The 19509-nt window shown below is 45.4% G+C and overlaps 2 protein-coding genes across 4 annotated transcripts in view; one reads left to right on the top strand and one right to left on the bottom strand.

The window, feature by feature from the left end:
• Znf567 (zinc finger protein 567) overlaps positions 1-19509 on the bottom strand; it is a 39198-nt gene that overhangs the window by 6273 nt on the left and 13416 nt on the right. Inside the window, exon 7 of the mRNA XM_041654279.1 lies at positions 8189-8194. Within this exon, the coding sequence (XP_041510213.1) occupies positions 8189-8194 (6 nt within the window). The remainder of the gene's footprint in view (positions 1-8188; positions 8195-19509) is intronic.
• LOC121449656 (zinc finger protein OZF) lies at positions 4037-14142 on the top strand. 3 transcript variants are annotated; one of them, XM_041654264.1, is made up of 3 exons: positions 4037-4122; positions 11586-11634; positions 11726-14142. In XM_041654264.1, the coding sequence occupies exon 3, from the start codon at positions 12331-12333 to the stop codon at positions 13207-13209; it is 879 nt and encodes a 292-aa protein (XP_041510198.1). In that variant the 5' UTR covers positions 4037-4122; positions 11586-11634; positions 11726-12330; the 3' UTR covers positions 13210-14142. The 3 variants fall into 3 exon arrangements, with proteins under 3 accessions (XP_041510198.1, XP_041510199.1, XP_041510200.1); XM_041654265.1 differs by having other exon boundaries at positions 4061-4115; XM_041654266.1 differs by having other exon boundaries at positions 4070-4122; positions 11731-14142.

The raw sequence follows: 19509 nt of genomic DNA, 5'->3' as shown, positions 1-19509 counted from the left end.
AGAATTCTCCTGTTCTCATTACATCATTTCTACTCCCTGTCTGGTTTTCCCGCCTATATTTCCTGCCTGGCCAATCAGCGTTTATTTAAAACGTGATTTACAGAATACAGACAATTCTTCCGCACCACACGAGGAGCAAGTCAGTAAGCAGCATCCCCCCCCCCCCCCCCCATGACTTCTGCATCAGCTCCGGCCTCCAGGTTCCCTTCCTGACTTCCTTAGATGAAGAACTGTGGCATGGAAATGTAAGCACAACAAACCCTTCCCCTCACAAGCTGCTCTTAGCCATGGTGTTTCATCACAGCATAAAAACCCGAAGATAGAAATGGGAGGCAGGATCACGGAGCATTGTTGTAACACACCTAACTATGCTGGCTTTTGGAGGATTGTAGAAGGACTCTGGGCTGGAAAAACTGTTAAGTGTTCAGAGCTCAATGGGTCATTCTTTGGGAGCTTAGGAAACCAGAATGCTGAGACACACGCAGATGACGAAGGCCTGGCTTGGGAAACATAAAGACACTATCTTGAACTAAGAATTTGTACGGTCTGGTCGGCTGGGACTGAAGAATCAGCCGTGATCAACAAGAGAACAAGAGACTAGAACCACTGAAGTGAAATCTTTGTTGTACTGGGACAATTGACGTGGTCGGCAGCTGTTGAGACACTGGTGGGGATTAAGGAGAGACCAGCAGCACTGAGATGAAACCTTCAGGGAAGTGTTTCCTCAGGGTGAGCACACAGAAGCTGTGTTCCAGAGGCGCCCAAGGTTGAACCACAGGCTGGCATGTGTAAGAGTCTCCCCAGTGGTACTTGTTCTAAAGGTATGAAAAGGTCATGGAGAGTGGCTGGGGTTTGGCACTGGGAGAGGCCAGGAGAGACCATTAGTGAAGACGCAGCCTCAGGAGCAGCTGGAGCTCAGCACTGAAGAGGTCACATAGATAGCTGAGAGGTGGAGCCAGGAAGAGGGCCCAGGAGAGGCTATTGATGAAACTGCAGGTCAGTTTGCAGCAGACTCCAGTGCCATGGGCCACAAACACACGGAGCCCCAAAAATTAATTGTAAAAAGAAAAAAGAAATCAGGATGTTGGTGAAAGATGAATAAGGTTTGGGCTGGAGAGATGGCTCAGTGGTTAAGAGCACTGCCTGCTCTTCCAAAGGTCCTGAGTTCAATTCCCAGCAACCACATGGTGGCTCCCAACCATCTGTAGTGAGATTTGGTGCCGCCCTCTTCTGGCCTGCAGGCATACGTTCAGACAGAATACTGAGAATACTGTATACGTAAGAAATAAAAATCTTTAAAAAAAACTTAAAAAAAGATGGATAAGGTTTGAAAGTAGTTTGTACTAGTGTACCAATGTCACTCGCCCAGTTTTAAACACGGTAATGTGAAAAGCATTTGCTGTTCTTGAGAAGGACCTGGGCTCAGTTCCTAGTGCCCCTGCCAGGCAGCTGGCGTGCTTTTTTGGCCTCCTTGGCACCTGCATGTATCATGTGGTGTACACGCCACATCAACCTGACCCAAACTAGAGTCACCTAGGAAAAAGGGACCTTGGTACCAGGCAAATGGTGCATTTACACACATGTAGGCAAACACTTGTACATATAAAATCTAAAAGCTAAAAAAAGAGAACATATCATATGGAATTCTTTTGTTGTTTTTGTTGGTTTTTCGAGACAGGTTTCTCAGTAGCTATTGAGTCAGTCCTGGAACTCACTCTGTACCCATGGTGATCACGAACTCAGAGATCCGCCTGCCTCTGCCTGCTGGGATTAAAGGCATGTGCCGCCATCACCCGGCAAAAAAAAAAAAAAAGAACATATGGAATTCTATCTTTGTAACATTTTCAAGTCTAAAACAATTTCAAAACTTTAGGGAAAACAATTTAACCCACATTAGGGAAGCAAAGAGGAGGATACAGGACCTTCAGCTTATTTTCAGGCTGCTCAGCTTGTGCTCTCAGGATCAATAGTGGGTGTCAGATCATTCTGGGGGTGGTGAGGGGATTCTGTTGAGAGCATGCTCAGAGAAGCAAGAGTTTCGGGGAAAGGAGAAGGAAACCTGATGCACTCTCAGCTTGGCTTCTGGGTGTTCAATAGCTAGCCACTCAGCTTTAGCTCAGCTCTTCGTCGCCTTCTGAGAAGAGGGTCAGAAGAAAGGAATGAGTGGCCAGGGCAGTTTTGGATAGCTGTACGGTACAGGGGATGGAGGTCAGAAAAGACTGGCATTCAGACCAAGCTCAGTGTCACACGGTAAAACTGAGGTCACTACTGTCCAAGGCCAGAATGAGCCCAAACTTCCCAGGGTCTGTTGGGGCTGGAGCAGCAGTCATGAATAGACACACCCACTGACACACTTGGCTGCTGCAAAATATGTCACACCAATACAACAAACAGCATGTCAACTCATCACTTTTTAGAAATTTTGTTTTTATCTTTGTGTGTGTGTGCACATATACAGGCACATGTGTGCCATGCCAGTTATGTGGAGGGCAGAGTAGAGTCCTGGCTGTTGGTTCGAGCCTTCCAACTTGTGGTCTAACAATGCTACACACTCCAGGCCAGTTTATCTGAAAGTTTGGGAGACCCTGTCCTGGAATCCTGTAGGAGCTGGGATTAAGGAGAATTGCAGACACATTACAGCAACTGACGTTGATGTGGGTTTTGGGGACCCAAACTCACATTCGCATACTTCACCCTAAGAACTTTACCCACTTAGGCATCTCTCCAGCACCCAACTTCTACCTCCCGCCCCCAGACAGGGTTTGTTCTACAGTGTATCTCAGGCCGCCTTGATTTTGAGATCCTCCTGCCTCAGGAACCGAAATGCTGGGATTACAGGAGTATATATCACAACACTCATCTTCATTCATCCATTCTCGAGACAGAAAAGAAATCAGTCACAGTTAGACTCCATCCCCTCCACAGCCAGATTGCACAGCACTGAGATACAGTTACTTCCCCCGTCCATTACTAACATCCCTAAAGGCCCTCCCTACACAGTCACAATCACACATGGTGGCACTTGGAAAGCACAGTACTCGACACCATCCAGCCATAACTGAACAGTCACTCTGGAGACAGTCATTAGCAGACAGTCCACACCTGCATGCACAGTGTCACCCTGCCACAGAGTCCTTCCCTGTCCCTTCTCCCCAAAGGACACAGTAAGGATGTCCACGCAGTGCTGATGCAGAACCACAGACACAGAACACTGCTATACACACACAGTACTGCTGCTACTCAAGGTCACTTAACCCACAGAGACAAACACCGGTGATAGTTACAACTATATTCACACCCCACAGGAATAAAGGCTATCGGGCACATAACACACTACAGGACCACGCGATGCTATTTCCACAATCACAAGATTCCGGCACCACAACACACAGCATCACAACACGTCTGCACAGCAACGATCAGCTGTACACCTTGGAGACAGGTGATTTCAACCGCACACTTATAAGCATTCATAACCGGACACGCTGCCACAATCAAAGCGACACTTAGAATCCTGCAGCCCGGGACTGCTCCCAAGTACACAGCCCTGAGGCTCGCGACACTCTCGGTCCCCGCCCAGGACTCCCAGACCCCTCACCTACGGTCTCCTAGAACGCGCGCGCGCGCGTCCGGTTCTGCCAAAGCTAAAGAGTCCACCAAGTTGAGATGCAAAGTCAGCTCGCTAAGGTCTCTGGGAAGCGTAGTCCAGAACCCCACCAGCCACGGACAAGATGTCGTCCTTTTACCTTGGAGTTTGGGCTCAGTCTGTTTCTATAGCGTCCGTGAGGTATCAAAGAGGAAGTCCCCACTCCGAACATCCCACCAAATGTGAACTTTTTTGGGTCCAAATGACGACAATCTACCCAAAGAAACCCCAAAACACAAGAAGAGGCGGCCGCAATGCCTTGTGGGAAGTGTAGTCCAAGGCCGGAAAAAGCCGTGTTGCCGATAATAGACGACAGCGTGGCCGGGCTTCGGTGAACAAATCCCGGAGCGTCGCGGAGACTTCTGGGAGTGCTCGCTCGCTCTCGGAGTGCGCAGACGCAGGGCAGAGAGTGGACATTTTGGTCTTTGTCCGCGGGTCAGCGCGGCCTCTGGATCCACGTGGCGCCAAAGTAGGAGGTGGGATCTGGGCGTCCTGGGTCGGTGGGGCCGGGGAGGTTGGAGGGGAGGGTTTCCGAGTTTCGGTGGCGCGGCGCTGGGGTCGGGGTGGGCTTAGAGCGTTGGGCCTTCGTGGGGGACGGAGGTGGGGGCCTCGCGAGCGTTTGGACGTTTGCGACCAAATCTGGCTGCAGAGTTGGACCCGTTGTTTGGGATTGTCGAGTGAATGTGCAGCTGGGTGTGGATTATGGGTGGCCGTGCTTTACGAGGCGGCGTGGGGACCGGGATTGCAAGATCACGTCTGCGCCGTAGTTCCTGTGTCGAAAGTGCTGATCATTATAACGGGGCCATCTTCCCGAAGAGCATCCGTTTTATTTGAAGACTTGCTAGGAGGACGAAGCTAAGGAGTGAATAATTTTAAAGCAGTATTTATTAAGAGTGAGTTTTCTAACCAGGAAGTTGAATTTTGTAATAAAACCTTAATATAAATGTTTAGATTTAAAAAAAAAACGATTTTTACACTAAAGCGCAATTAATAATGAAAACAGTTTGGGTTTTTTTTCTTTCGGTGTTGTCTGCCGCAGACTTCATTTCTGACTTTGAGGTACTTTAATAGAGCTGCCAGGCAAATTCGCATTTCCTTTTGAGGAGCGTCATTCCACTAAAAACCCAGGATTAGAGAGAGAGTGTCGAGGTTTAGGTTAGGCACAGTTCCTCACTTCAAATTGTTTTATTTACTTGAGCATGCTTGCCTAAACCATGTGTGCAGGTCTGAGAATAATTTTGGGATAGTTCTGCCATTCCACGGTGTGAGTTTTGGGGTCGAATTCATGTTGTCAGCCTTGGAAGCGAACGCCTTTTACCCGCTGAGCCATCTCACTGGCCCAAGTTCCTCGTTTTTTGAAGAAAATGTAGTTGTTGCTGTTCTGATCATAGAAGTCATAACTCCTTCATGAGGCTAGCTCTGTGATTATGTGGCATATGGAAAAAACTACTTCTGCCTGCTGTTGCGGTCGTTGAAGACATTACCAGCATTGGCCTTGCTTTAAATGGTAAAAGTAAAACAATTGAGTACCTAATTAAAATTTGCAAGTCTAAATTGCCAGCGGTAGAGCCCCTACCTAGCATGTACAAGGTACCAAGTCAGTCCGCAGTGTGCCACCAAAAAGTGGTAGCAGTCAACCCTCACATCCTAGCTGCTTTCCTTTGTGGGGGGGCGGTTTCTTTTGCTTTTTTGAGACAGGGTTTCTCTAGCCCTGTAGACCAGCCTGGCCTTGAACTCTGGTTCTCCTGCCTTTGCCTCCCTAGTGCTGGGATTAAAGGCGTGCACCACTACCACCTGGCCTATATTCTTATTTTTGAAATAATTTAAATTACGTGTCTTCCTTCCTTTTCCTCTCTTTATTTGGACGCTCAAGTGCAACATCGTGCATGTGGAACTCAGGATAACGGAAGGAGTTGGTTCTCCTTCCACTACGTGGGTAGAGAAGATTAAACTCAGCATTTCAGGCTTGGTAGCAGAGCAGGTACCTTTATTTGATCCACCTTGCTTGCTCCAGAGTTGGGTGTTTTTAAAAATTTCCTGAGACGGTATCGTTTAGCATAGGCTGGCTTTGAACTGGCAGTGTGGTAGCTGAGGCTGATCTCTTCCTGCCTGCCTCCTGAACTCTGGAGTTACAGGGGTGTACCTACAGTTTAGGGCGTGAACCCAGGGCTTCCTGTGCTAGGCAAGCAGTCTTCCGACTGAGCCACACATCCTTATCCTCAAGATATTTTAATTCCGACTTAGAAATCACAAGAGGAAAAAAGACACCTGGGACTTTGAGAGCATGTGTGTGGGCTTGTCAGGGAGAGCTGCATTCCATTGTCTGCAGCAGTCATAGACACCCTTTGGTGGGCTTTGGAGCCATTGTCTGCGAAGGATGCTAAGGAACCTCACAGGGTGTTCATTGAGGGGCACCTGACAGGATTCCAAGAGATGACGTGAAACTTGCCACAAGGATGCAGTAACTTAGGGTAGCTTTTTTGTAAAAAGTTTAATAGTTTGATTTAAGATTCCCAAAATGCCTGGGAGAGGAATGAGTCCTTACATGAAAAAACAACAACAACAACAACAACAAAAAAACCCTAAGCCTATACCCTAGCTTCTCAGGGTCTGAGACAGGAACAATCTGAGTGAGCCACCATGCCTGGCTTATTATGTGGGTGCTGGGACCCACACTAAGGCCCTCATGGAAGCACTCCACTGAAATGAACCAGCGACCCAGCCTCTCCGTAGATTCTACAAAATAACAATGAACCAGCCTGGGCCTGAATGTCTCAAATAACAAGAAACCCTGTCTCAAAAAACCAAAACCAAAAAACAAACAAAAACCCACAAATTTTTAAAAAATGTGAACACTCACACCTCCAGATGACACCCAATTAAAGCACATGTTGATGGACATGATGTCTAACATCACAAAGATGCTGCTTTCCTCTACATACTTTATAAATCTAATACATCTCAATAGCAATGTTGGGGACATTCTCCTTCCCCCAAAACTAGACAAGCATTTAGTTAGGGGCTTTCTTACAGTTTCTGAGGGTGAGTCCATGACCATTATGGTGAGGAACACCTGCAGGCAGGCAGGCTGGCAGGAAGGTGAGCAGGCAGGCATGGCGCTGGAGCAGTAGTTGAGAGCTTTTATCTTTTCCTTTTTCTTCTTCGTCGTCGTCGTCTTCTTTTTTTTTAAGTTTTTAAAAAACTTACGTGCATTGGCATTTTGCCTGTATGACCGTGTCAGATACCCTGGAACTGGAGTTACAGACAGTTGTGAGCAGCCATGTGGGTACTGGGTATTGAACCTGGGTCCTCTGAAAGAGTAGCCAGTGCTCTTAACAACTGAGCCATCTCTCTAAGATGTAAGCAAAGAGGTGTAGTAATAGGAGCGGCGGGGCTGCGTCCCCAGCACCCCGGCCGCCTGCTAGCTTATGCCCTGAAATAACAACACACAAATTGTATTCTTTTAAACACTGCTTGGCCCATTAGCTCTAGCCCTTACTGGCTAATTCTGATATCCCGATCAACCCATCTCTAATAATCTGTGTAGCCTGGGTCTTACCTGAAAAGATTCAGCATGTCTGACCGGGCGGCTTGCTTCATCGCGAGCGTCTGCCCCGGAGAGGGGAGCATGGCAGCTCTGAGCTCACTTCCTCTTCCTCCCAGCATTCTGTTCTGTTTACTCCACCCACCTATGTTCTAACCTATCAGGGCAAGCAGTTTCTTTATTTAATTAATCAATGACCTTCCTCCATCAAAGAGGGAGCAAGACTGGACCTGGTGTGGGCTTTTGAAACCTCAAAACCCACGCCCAGTGACACACCTCCTCCAGCACTCACAGAAGCAGCAATTGCTTTAACTGCTGAGCTGTCGCTCTGACCCTCTGTGTGTGTCGTTTGGTTTTGTGTTTGTACAGTTGTGTGCACTATATCACACATGTGGAGGTCAGAGGACAACTTGGTTCTTTCCTTCCACTGTGTCGGTCCATGGGATCAAACTCAGGCGTGGCTATAGGTCCCTTTTTCTACTGAGCCATCTTACCAGCCTTTATATTTCTTGGTCATTTCATGCCATCTGAGTTCTGTTTTATTCAGTGATAGCATGTTGCTGTCTGAAAATATAATTTGTTATGATTATGTTATTAGTTACATGATTATGTTATTAATAATTGTAAAAAAATGTCATCATATCCAGAGTCAGGAGTTCAAGTCTAGGTTGGGATATATGAGACTTTGCCAATAAACCCAAAACCATACATTTTTTATAAAAGGTCATAGTCATAGGTTATATGTAAGGAGCTTATTCATTGTTCAAGTACCCAGTGGACCCTTTCAAATTAGGTACAACGTTGTATACCTGAATTGGGAAGGCAGGGGCAGAAGGATCCAGAGATCAAGGCAAGCCCCCACTACATAGCCAAGTTTGAAGTCATCTTTGGCTACAAGAGAGCCTGGCTCCCTTGACCCTTCAAAATTTGCTGGTTGTGAACACATGCCTATGATATGTGAGACAGAGGCAAAAGTATCCACGCAAGTTCAAGGCTACCTTGGTCTACATTGCAAGTTCTGTATCAGTCAAAACTACATGGCCAGAACCTTGTTTAAGAACAAAAAATCAAAAACAAAGATAGAGTTTCTATTCTTTGAGTTCTTTCTTAACCAGCTTTATCCTTCTTTCTGAGGTTTCTTTTACTCCACTATTTCCTTGATCTGTTCTCTGAATTTGTTGTTCTCAAGCTTCTACGAGCAATGGTAAGTGTAAGGTCAGATCCATCTTTAGTAAAGAGACCTGTTCTTGATCAGTTATAATGTAATCTAACTCATTTTCCTTTTAGCAGTTCAGTCCTCAAAGCATCCCCCCCCACTCCCTGCCCAACCCCCACTCAGGGTTTCTCTGTGTAGCATGTATGGCCTTGGCTATCCTGGAACTCCAGACCAGGCTGGCCTTTAACTCATCCACCATTGTCTCCCTGAGTGCCGGGGTTAAAGGTGTGTGCCACACTCCAGTCCTCTCACTCTTTTCTCGCTCGCTCTCTGTCTGTCTGTCTGTCTGTCTGTCTATTTTTGAGGCAGGGTTTCTGTCTGTCCTGGAACTTGCCCTGTAGATAAGTGCTGGAATTAAAGGTGTGCGCCACCACTGCCCTCCCCCAGCCACCCTCATTCTCTTTTGTTTTGTTTTTGGAACAGGGTGTCTCTGTGTAGCTTTGGATCCTGTCCTGGAACTCACTTTGTCGAGCAGGCTGGCCTCGAACTCAGAGATTCACCTGCCTCTGCCTCTCAAGTGCCCAAGTGCTGGGATTAAAAAGGTTTGTGCCACCACCGCCTGACTTGTCCTCATTCTCTCTTTTTTTTTATATTTATTTATTTATTTATTTATTATTTATACAGTATTCTGTCTGATTGTATGCCTGCAGGCCAGAAGAGGGCACCAGACCTCATTACAGATGGTTGTGAGCCACCATGTGGTTGCTGGGAATTGAACTCAGGACCTTTGGAAGAGCAGGCAATGCTCTTAACCGCTGAGCCATCTCTCCAGCCCCGTCCTCATTCTCTTAATTGCCTTTTTTTGGAAACAGTATCATATAGACCTGGCTGGCCTCAAATCTATGTAACTAGGATGACCTACAACTCTCAGTCCTTCGCCCCCCTTCTCTAGGCCTGTGCCACCACAGGCAGGATCCTTCAGAGCAGTGGTTTTCAGCCTGTGGATCCAGAGACCCTCTCACAGGGGTTGCATATCAGATACCCTGCATATCAGATATTTACATGATGATTCATAACAGTAGCAAGATTACAGTTAGAAAGCAGCAATGAAAATAATTGTATGGCTGGGGTCTTAAAGGGTCTCCGTGTTAGGAAGGGTGAGAACCACGGCTTTAGAGGTCCAAGTGGTCTTTATATCTTTTCTTTTCTTTTTTTTTTTTTTTTTTTTGGTTTTTCGAGACAGGGTTTCTCTGTGGTTTTGGAGCCTGTCCTGGAACTAACTAGCTCTTGTAGACCAGGCTGGTCTCGAACTCACAGAGATCCGCCTGCCTCTGCCTCCCAAGTGCTGGGATTAAAGGCGTGCGCCACCACCGCCCGGCTCTTTATATCTTTTCTTCACCGTCTTTCACTCCCTTTTCTTAGGTACTTGACGCCCTTCACTTTTTTTCCAGGTAGTTTGTGATACAAATGAGCTTGCTTGACATTTGCATCTTTGTGCCTACGTTTTCTGTTCCTCCAATAAGCTCTTTATGCTTTGAAAATCTACCACGTGGTTTGCATTTATAGAAAGTCAGGAGATGCTCAGTGGGTAAAGGTACTGCCACCAAGCGTAACAACTGGAGCCCCGTCTGTAGAAGGAAAGAACTAACTTCTGCAAAGTATTCTCTGTGAGCTTGTGTCAGCTGAGTGATAATTACCCTGTTTTTGTGCGGTCATTTAATCCTATTGTATAATTTCTCAAATTAAATGGAAAAACTTAATTTTTTAGGAGTATTCTCATGAATATCAGTTTGTTTGTTTGTTTGTTTGTTTATTGTTCGTTTTTGTTTTGTTTTTACCCAGATATTCTGTCTTAAGGGTTTTTGTCTCAAATATAGAGATAGTGATTGCATGGATTTTCTTTATTCTGCAATATGGGCTATCACAATCTCTGTAAGCACATTTCTCATACACAGTTTTTGTTTCTTGAGACTGAGTGTCTTGTAGCTCAGGGTAGTCTTGGACTCATTATGTGAGCAAAGGTGGTTTGAGCAGATCATCCTGCCCCCTCCTAGGTGCTGGGGTTACAGGAGTGCACAAACCTGGCAAGTTTTTTCTTTTTCTTTTCTTTTTTGAGGGTTTAATTTAGAACTTCACAAATGCTAAGCAAACATTATGCCTCTGAGCTATATACTAAACAATCTGAAATTTTATTGTTCATAATGGGGAATATGAAGTAAAAATATAATTACATCTACTCCCCCTTCCTTCAGCCCCTCCCATGTCTTCCCCCTGCTCCCTCCCAGATTCATGGCCTCCTTTTCTTCTATATAAATGTATGTGCTCAGTCCATTTCTAGTGTTACTTGAATGTATATGATTTCAGGGCTGACCAGTTGGAATTGACTCGCCAGGGAGAGGGCTTATCCCTGGGGAGGACGATTTTCCTCTTAGTCCTCCTTAGTTGCTTCTGCTCCTTTGTTTAGGGTGGGTCTGATGAGGTCTGTCCCTGCATGTCTGCGTGTCTGTTGGTGTCACACCTGTTCAAGCCCTGTTTAGACAGCCTTTGTTGAGTATCAAAGATAAAGCCGCCCTGTATTTCTAGGAGACAATCTTACAGCAGTTTTCCCAATCCTCTGGCTCTTACCATCTTTCCACCCCATCTTCCCTGATGTTCCTGGAGCCTTTGGTCCAAGAGTTGTGTCTGTTGGGGCTGGGCTCTCCACGATCAGCTGTTCTCTGCGTTTTGACCAGTTGGGTTTTCTGTGATGCTCCCATCTTTTGTAAAGAGAAGTGTATTTGGTGGTGGCGGGAGCCACACTTAGCTGTGTATGTAAGGATAAATATTTAGAGTGTAGTTAGGGATTGGGCTGCTTTAGTAAAGTGGGAGTAGTAAGTTTTCCTCTTAAGACCCCAGGTAGTTGGCTAGGTTTCCAGTACCTGACATTCTCCCCCCCGTCGAGTATGCCTTAAGTCCAGTTAGACAGCTATTGGCGACTGTCAAGGTGTCAGTGCTACTGCTGTACCCTCAGGGATATCTTGCCGTGTTGATTATTGTTATGGTTCATAGGTGTAGCTGCGTGGATTATTGGTTGCTTCCTTCTCTCGGAAGGTGGCATAGCACCATCTAATACTGTGAAAACTAGCAATAGGTAATGGGGGCTGTTTAGGTCGTACTAAGCAACCTACAGGAAGTATTTGTTGAGTGTTCACCATATACTGCCTATGCTCCTTTAACTAATTCCCTGTTGTCTGTTGTAGACGCAGCTGAGAAATGCCAAGTACGTAGAGCGACGTCGAGATCTGGGAGGTCAGTGAATCCACCGAGGAGAGTGGTGAATGCAAGGAAACTGGATGCTCCTTTCTCTGCTCACAGACTTCGTTTCTTTTCTTTTTTTCAGAGTAGACTTCGCTTTTTAAAAGGCAGAACGTTTTTCAAAGTTCAAGCTTTGAGCTTGAAACACGCTTTAGATTTAAACAGGAAGTTGTATGGGAAAGAATCATGCGTTTTTCTAGAGTTTGGAAGTCCTCTACCATAGCCTACTCTTCCTGGTAAGAATTATCTTGGTAGAGTCCGGTGTGGAAATGTCTGCAGTTTAGACACTGTCCATTTGTCAGTGGAACACGCAGGTTAGGGGAAAAGCCTGTGAATTTACCAGCTGCGGGGAAGCATTTACGCAACTGTCACATCTCACAGAACCCACAAGTCATGCTGAAAGGAAGCCCCTTGTTTCTAAGGAATATCGAAAAGCCTTTAGCTAGATGACAGATCCTAGAAAATTCATGCCGGAGAAAACAAGGGAAATTTGCAAAAACAACATTGACTCTTAGAAAGGTTTTATACTCTTGATCCTTGTCCTTCTCTGCCTTCGCCTGAGAGGTCAGACACAGAAGCCTTAGAACTGTAAGAAATGTGGAAATATCCTCAACCAAGAGTAATCCCTCAGTTCTCAAAAGTCTCCTAATTGGAGCAAAACCTTGTGAATGTGGTAAAACTCGCATTCAGATGTCACACCTCAGTCAGCAGGGGATCTTAAGTGGGGGAAGCCCCTTTGCCTGTAAGGTATGTGGGAAACTCTTTAGCCACAAGTCAAATCTTACAGAGCACGAGCATTTCCACAATCGGGAGAAACCTTTTGAATGTAACGAGTGTGGAAAGGCCTTTAGCCAAAAGCAGTATGTCATTAAGCATCAGAATACCCATACTGGAGAGAAGCTTTTTGAGTGTAATGATTGTGGGAAGTCCTTCAGCCAGAAGGAAAACCTGCTCACCCATCAGAAGATTCACACTGGAGAGAAGCCTTTTGAGTGCAAAGATTGCGGGAAAGCTTTCATCCAGAAGTCAAACCTCATCAGACATCAGAGAACTCACACGGGAGAGAAGCCCTTCATATGCAAGGAGTGTGGGAAAACCTTTAGTGGCAAATCAAATCTTACTGAGCACGAGAAAATTCATATTGGTGAGAAGCCCTTTAAATGTAACGAATGTGGAACAGCTTTTGGCCAGAAAAAGTATCTCATAAAGCATCAAAACATCCACACTGGAGAGAAGCCCTATGAGTGCAATGAATGTGGAAAAGCCTTCTCTCAGCGAACGTCACTTATTGTGCACGTGAGGATTCATTCGGGCGATAAACCCTATGAATGCAATGTCTGTGGGAAAGCCTTCTCTCAGAGCTCCTCTCTCACGGTGCACGTGAGGAGCCATACTGGTGAGAAGCCCTATGGCTGTAATGAGTGTGGGAAGGCCTTTTCTCAGTTCTCAACCCTGGCCCTGCATTTGAGAATACACACAGGTAAGAAGCCGTACCAGTGTAGTGAGTGTGGGAAGGCTTTCAGCCAGAAGTCACACCACATCAGACACCAGAAAATCCATACTCATTAAGTGCTCTGAATGTCTTCAGTGTGGGGATGTGTTCATTAAGAATATTCACCCCGTAATGCATCTATTAGTCATTCTGAGCCTAAGCCCCACAAATCAGCCACACATTTAACATAAAATACGAACAGTGGAGAATTCCTGCTAAAGGGGAAGAAGTCTGTATGAGTAGAAGCCTGCACTTGACGAATGGAACACAAAACCAATGCTGAAACCTTAAAACACAGTTATCTACAATTGAGAATGGAAAACAGGCTGTTACTACCATCAGCATAGATCTGGATGTCTTCACCAGTCTAGTAAGTAAGCTGTGTTAGAAGAAACGCAGTAAATTACGATCATACAGTAATATGTAACATGCTTTGAAGAGGACAGAGATTATAGAATAACTATGCGGGATTTAGAATATGGAAAGAATTGCTCAGATGAATACCAAGACTGTTTGGATGCACATTGTTCTCTGAGGAGCAAAGTCACACACCACAAACTGTAAACAACAGTAGGAGACAGATGTGTAGAAACCGAAAGCAGAGATATAAAAATGCTGTACATTACACAAAGTTATGACCTTGGGAGTGAGAAAACATTCCTTGTAACATTTGAAAACACGTAGTAGTTCTCATGAGTCAATACGCTCAGGAGGTTAGGCACCAGAAAATTTACCATTAGAGTAGCCAAATACAACCTGTTGGGAACGGAGCGGGAAAGTTTTAGGTGGACTGTTGCGCAGACATTTGGCAGAACAAGTGAGGTGTGTGTAACTGGAAGACTTCTGGAAGTGATGGGGACTGAAGTTACAGAATCATGCATATACTGCAGTGACCTTCTGTCAAGTTAGAATTTCCTTCTAGAAACAACTTATCATGGTATAAATATCTGTATGGAAATGTTCGCGATGCATCAGAATGCAGACCAACTCCTGAGTGAGTGAAGAAGGGAAGGGAGTGAGTGGGCGGGGCGGGAGGGCTTCAGCTTTAAGCATCTTTCTCTTAAAGACTGAGTAAATATATGAAGATACTGGCTAACTTTCAGTTGTGTTATATGGATATCATGTCTTATTTTTTGTACTTTTCTGTATTTTTCAAAATAAGAATGGAGGTAAAGGTGGGAACTCTGTACCTGTAGAAATGTTATAGTCGATTAATTCCCAAGCAAATACCAAGCTTTTATAGAAGATATTTCTAAAACTTTAACAATGAGTGGATGGACTTGACACTCTATGTAACGAAATTATCTATTTTATTAAAATTTAAAATGACAGCATATTTTTAAATCTTTCAACTTTATTTACTATGTCGAGTATGGTCTCATTACATTTCTAGTTTTGTAAGATTATTTGAGTGTAGGGACTTGAAAGAACTTTAGTGTATGGGCATCATTTTGACATGCAATGTTTCATTCCCTGTCTTGACAGACACTTGTTTCTTTTCCCAAAAGGTGCTGGGTGAGTGGCTCAGACTTTTTGGGCCTTCCTGGACATTTTTACAATTCCATCTTTGTCATCACAATATAATTTGGTACCACATATATATTTATGGGGTGGGTCCACATGCATTGCTTTGGGGATGTGGATGTTTATGGGACTAAAAGTGCGCACCATCATGACCAGGGTTTTTTTTTTGTTGTTGTTACTGTTATTGTTTTGCATGGTTTCAAGGAAATGGGGTTTAGGTCCTATGCTTGCGAGCCAAGGACCTTATTGACAGCTAGCTCCCAGCCTTGGGGCTCTTTTATGTTTTGTGCGGTACGTGTGTGGGTGGGGAATCTTGTAGAATTTGGTTCACTGCCTCCACCATGTGGATTCCAGGAGCTTAAACTCGGGTCCTTAAATTTGATGGCAAGCCCCTTTATATGCTGGCCTGTCTTGCAGTCCACCTCCCCATATATCAAATGTTAATATACATCTCCATATGTTAATCTCAGAACTTTTAAAACATTTATTCATGTGGCTGCGTTACTATGTATTTTTTTTTTTTTACTGTGGTGGCATAACTGGTTCGTATGCCTAGATACATTAGCAGATCCTTGTCCCTCCAAATATGATGTCTCTGGCCCCCTTTACTTGTCCTGCTTAGCTGTGTGATTCTGTCACTCAGTCAGCCATGACCGTAGTAATGCAGTAACCACATAACCAGGAGGTCGCTGAGTTCTTCCCCCCCTGGAGTTTCCCTCTGCAGATGCTCAACCTCTGCACAGTAGAGTCACTGTTGGCCTTATCATTGTTCTCTGGCTTGTGATTCGTTAGGCTTTGGAAGGGTTCTGGCTATTTGCATTGCTAACAAGGTCCCAAGGGGTTATGAAGAGATGCTTCAGAAACTACCAGTCTAACCATTTCTATTTTGTGTGTGTGTGGGGGGGAAACTTTTCACATCTACTTCGTGGAGACCAAATTTTGGCTTAACATGACTAGAGAAAAAGAAAGCTTTGCAAAATCAAATGTTGCGTGTCCTAGGTCTGCAAGTATAGATGAGTGGCAGAATTCCTGACCAGCACACATGAAATCTTGGGGTAGATCTGACCGTATGGCCAGAGGACAGCTTGCATGGATCAGTTCTGTTCGCCATGTGTGTCCTGGGAATCCATCAGACTTGGTGTCAGATGCCTTTACCTCCTGACTTCCTCACTCATTCCATTCCTAAATAATTTTATTAGCAAAACTAAGAATCCAAAAGCAATCATTTCCCTGGTAAGAACTTACGGGTTCTGACACAAAGTCATGTTAAAAGTAGAGACGGAGAAGAAGCCCGGGGTGAGCACAGTTAGAGAAAGGTAGTCCACATTGCCATGTCGGCAGTAGCCAGCTTTTAGGTTTGCCCAGAGGAAGAAGCAGCTGTTTCCAATATCAGTGTGGTCAGGGGTTTGCAGTTTCCAGTGCTGGCTTAGAAACCAAGAGGACAAAATGTGTGATCGACCTGTGTAGATTAAGGTGAGTGTGTTCAAGGCCAGCCTGGTCTACCTGGACTGTGCGGAGTGTCATATGACAAAACAGCATTGGTGCCGTAGTTCATCTCCAGCACCCCGTTTCAAAGCCTTGGTTAAATGTGCATGTAAATCTTAAGCCATGCTTAGCTACATATAGCGTACAGTAAGTGATTGCTGCTATCACAGTGAATTGGAGATGGGAAGGGTCTGGCTCTAGTGCAGACCTCAGAAAGAGGTGTTGAAATACGGAGCGGCGGGCTGTGTCCCGCCACCCGGCTAGCTTTACCCGAAATAATTACACGGAAACTGTATTCTTTTAAACACTGCCTGACCCATTAGTTTCAGTTTCTTATTGGCTAGCTTTTACATATTGATCTAACCCATTTCTATTAATCTGTGTAGCCCACGAGCTGGCTTACCAGGAATGATCTTAACCTGCGTCTGTCTGGAGTGGGAGAATCATGGCGACTCTCTGACTCAGCTTCTTTCTCCCAGCATTCCATTCTGTTTACTCCGCCTACCTAAGGGTTGGCCTATCAAATGGGTCTAGGCAGTTTCTTTATTAATAAGAAATTACTCCCACATCAAAGAGGAGCCAAACTGGGCTGGTCACAGCTGTTGATAACTCCATGGGAATCCATGCCCTCATGCCGCCCCCCCCCCCACAGATAACGTAATTCTCAAAAATAAAAATGTAAAAGATGAGAGAAATACTTTGCTGGAAGCCTAGAGGTGACAGTGTGAAGCTTGGACTGGAGTGTCTGACCATGAATGAGCGAGGCCGTGGGGGAGCAGAAGGCTTGTGTGGGGTCTGGAGGGTGTATGTGCACTGCCCCGGCTGTGTGATTATGCGGACGTGCCACTGAGAGCTTGCTTGGCTGGTTCTCTTGGCCAATACTAGATTTTTGAAATTTTTAAGAATTATATATGTATGTATGTATGTGTTTATGTAGAGATATGCACATACGCTCACATGCCTGTGGAGTTGAGATCTGGAGCTGGGGTTTTGGGTAGCTAGCTGTAAGCCCCCATACATGCTGCAGTCTCTCCAGCCTTCCTCGGGGATTTAAAGGATTTATGTGTATCTATGGCCACGTGGCATGTCACAGCACAGAGGTCAGAGGGTAACTTTGGGGAGCTGGATCTTACCTTCCATCATATAGGTCTCTGGGAATTAATTTGGCACCCAGAACTTTCCCATGCTAAACCATCTCATTGGTTCTCAGTGGCCAGCACTGGAGTCAGTGGAGGAGGTGGATTTTGAGATTCTGTGATTCCTTGACTTTTGTGTTATCCTGCTGTGAGTTCAGTGAAGCCAAGTGTGGTGCTCACCTGTAATCCCAGTCTCAGGAGGCAGAGGCAGGAGGATTACCGAGACTTTGAGACCAACCTGGGCTGTATGATGAGATCTAGGCCATCGTGAGCTACAGAGTAAGTCTACATTTTAAAGGGGGAGATGCTGAGCTGTTTCAGCAGTTAGAGCACTTACAGCTATTCCAGAAGATGGACTCAGGTTCTGGTTCCAGAGGATCCCGTGCCCTCCTGAGGCTTCCCCACACATGCGGTGTAAGAACTATTTAGAGAAGGGGAATGGAGACTGCAGGCACACGTCCTCGTTGGCTTCCTTAGCAGTTTGCATTTTTCAGTTACATAGTTTTTAATTCTATCTATGTTTGCACATGTGAATGCAGTGCCCCAGGAGGCCTTGGATCCCTGGAGCAGGGAGTGAGCCTTGCACTCTAAATGCAAATCACTGAGCCATGTGACCGTCCGATGGATCTTTCCAACTGTAGATTTGGGCAGGACTTTAGCTCCTACACTCTCTCTGGCCTAGTTCCACAAAGTTCCCTAAGCCTTGCATGTCTGTTTATGGCCATAGGCATTCTAACACTTGGTCTTAAGTTTTTTTTCTTTTTTTTTTCCTTAGCATTTGTTTTTCTTTGTAGCCTTGGCTGACCTGGAGCATGCTCTGTAGACCAGGCTGGCCTTGAGCTCTGAGAGCTCCGCCTGCCTCTGCTTCCCAAATGCTTGGCTTTATGGTGTATGCCACCACCGCCTGGCTTTTGAGCAGTAGTTACTAAGTCTCTGAAAGCACCACTACCTATTGTAAAAAGAAGCTTCTCTGACCAGAGCTGATGGCAACAGTGACCTGTGGGCATGAGTACAGTTACATAGAAGGCAATCTGGCAGGCGCACCATGTTCATTTAACACAACAGGAACTCTCCAGTCAGGGTCTGTGACCTCCCAGTGGCCTTTCACTGGGTCTGTAGTAACGCAGAATCTTTTCTGTTGATCAGTTCAATCCTAGTCTGCAGATGCTGGCAGAGAAAATGAACTAGTGGTGTGGTTAAGAATGCTTGCTCTTCCAGAAGACTAGAGTTCCATTCCCAGCACCACAATGGGCACTCACAACCTCCTGTAATTAGAGTTCTGGGGAATCCGATGCCTTCTTTGGGCCTTTCAGGATATATATAATATATTGTATGATAGTATAGTAATATACATATAATACTTTGCTAAAGAACATGAATTTAGTGGAACACTGCATCACATTTGGGAAACTAATGCATCAGTATCCAGTTTTTGCTGAGGAGCTCTTGAGTTAATTTGCTGTGCAAGCATGGGAACCAAAGTTAGTACACAGAACCCACAGAAGAAGCTGGTCATGGTGGCACAACTCTGGGAGGCCCAGACAGTAGGACCTCGGGGCTCACCAGTGCCAACCCAGCCTAGTTGGTGAGGCCAGGCTGCAGTGAGAGATCGAATAAAACTTAAGTGGGCAGCACCCTAGGAGTACCAGAGCTCTACACAGGCTCACACGTGAACATGTGCGCATACACAGCATTTTCTTCCATACAGGGAAAACTAAGTGGGCAGTCCCTAGGAGTACCAGAGCTCTACACAGGCTCACACGTGAATATGTGCGCATACACAGCATTTTCTTCCATACAGGGAAAACTAAGTGGGCAGCACCCTAGGAGTACCAGAGCTCTACACAGGCTCACACGTGAACATGTGCGCATACACAGCATTTTCTTCCATACAGGGAAAACTAAGTGGGCAGTCCCTAGGAATACCAGAGCTCTACACAGGCTCACACGTGAACATGTGCGCATGCACAGCATTTTCTTCCATACAGGAAAAAAAGGGTCAGATGCTTTCTTTAAGATAAATGTCAGATTTTTAAAAATGCCAATTCAAAAAAAAAAAAGAGAAACTTTATTGCATTTGAAAACTGGCATGTAGCTGGGCGGCGGTGGCGTACACATTTAATTCCAGCCCTTAGGAGGCAGAGGCAGACGGATATCTGAGTTTGAAGCCTGCCTGGTCTACAAGAGCTCCAAAGCTACAGAGAAACCCTGTCTCAAAAAACAAAACAACTG

Source organism: Microtus oregoni, unplaced genomic scaffold (genome assembly GCF_018167655.1).
Source record: "Microtus oregoni isolate MIOR12 unplaced genomic scaffold, Mior012 000006F_ref0000085, whole genome shotgun sequence".
Lineage (NCBI taxonomy): Eukaryota > Metazoa > Chordata > Mammalia > Rodentia > Cricetidae > Microtus > Microtus oregoni.
This window is presented reverse-complemented; position numbering and strand designations above follow the sequence as displayed.

Coding starts and splice junctions, on each gene's coding strand:
- LOC121449656 (XM_041654264.1), top strand. CDS start 12,331: ATGTCACACCTCAGTCAGCAGGGGATCTTAAGTGGGGGAAGCCCCTTT.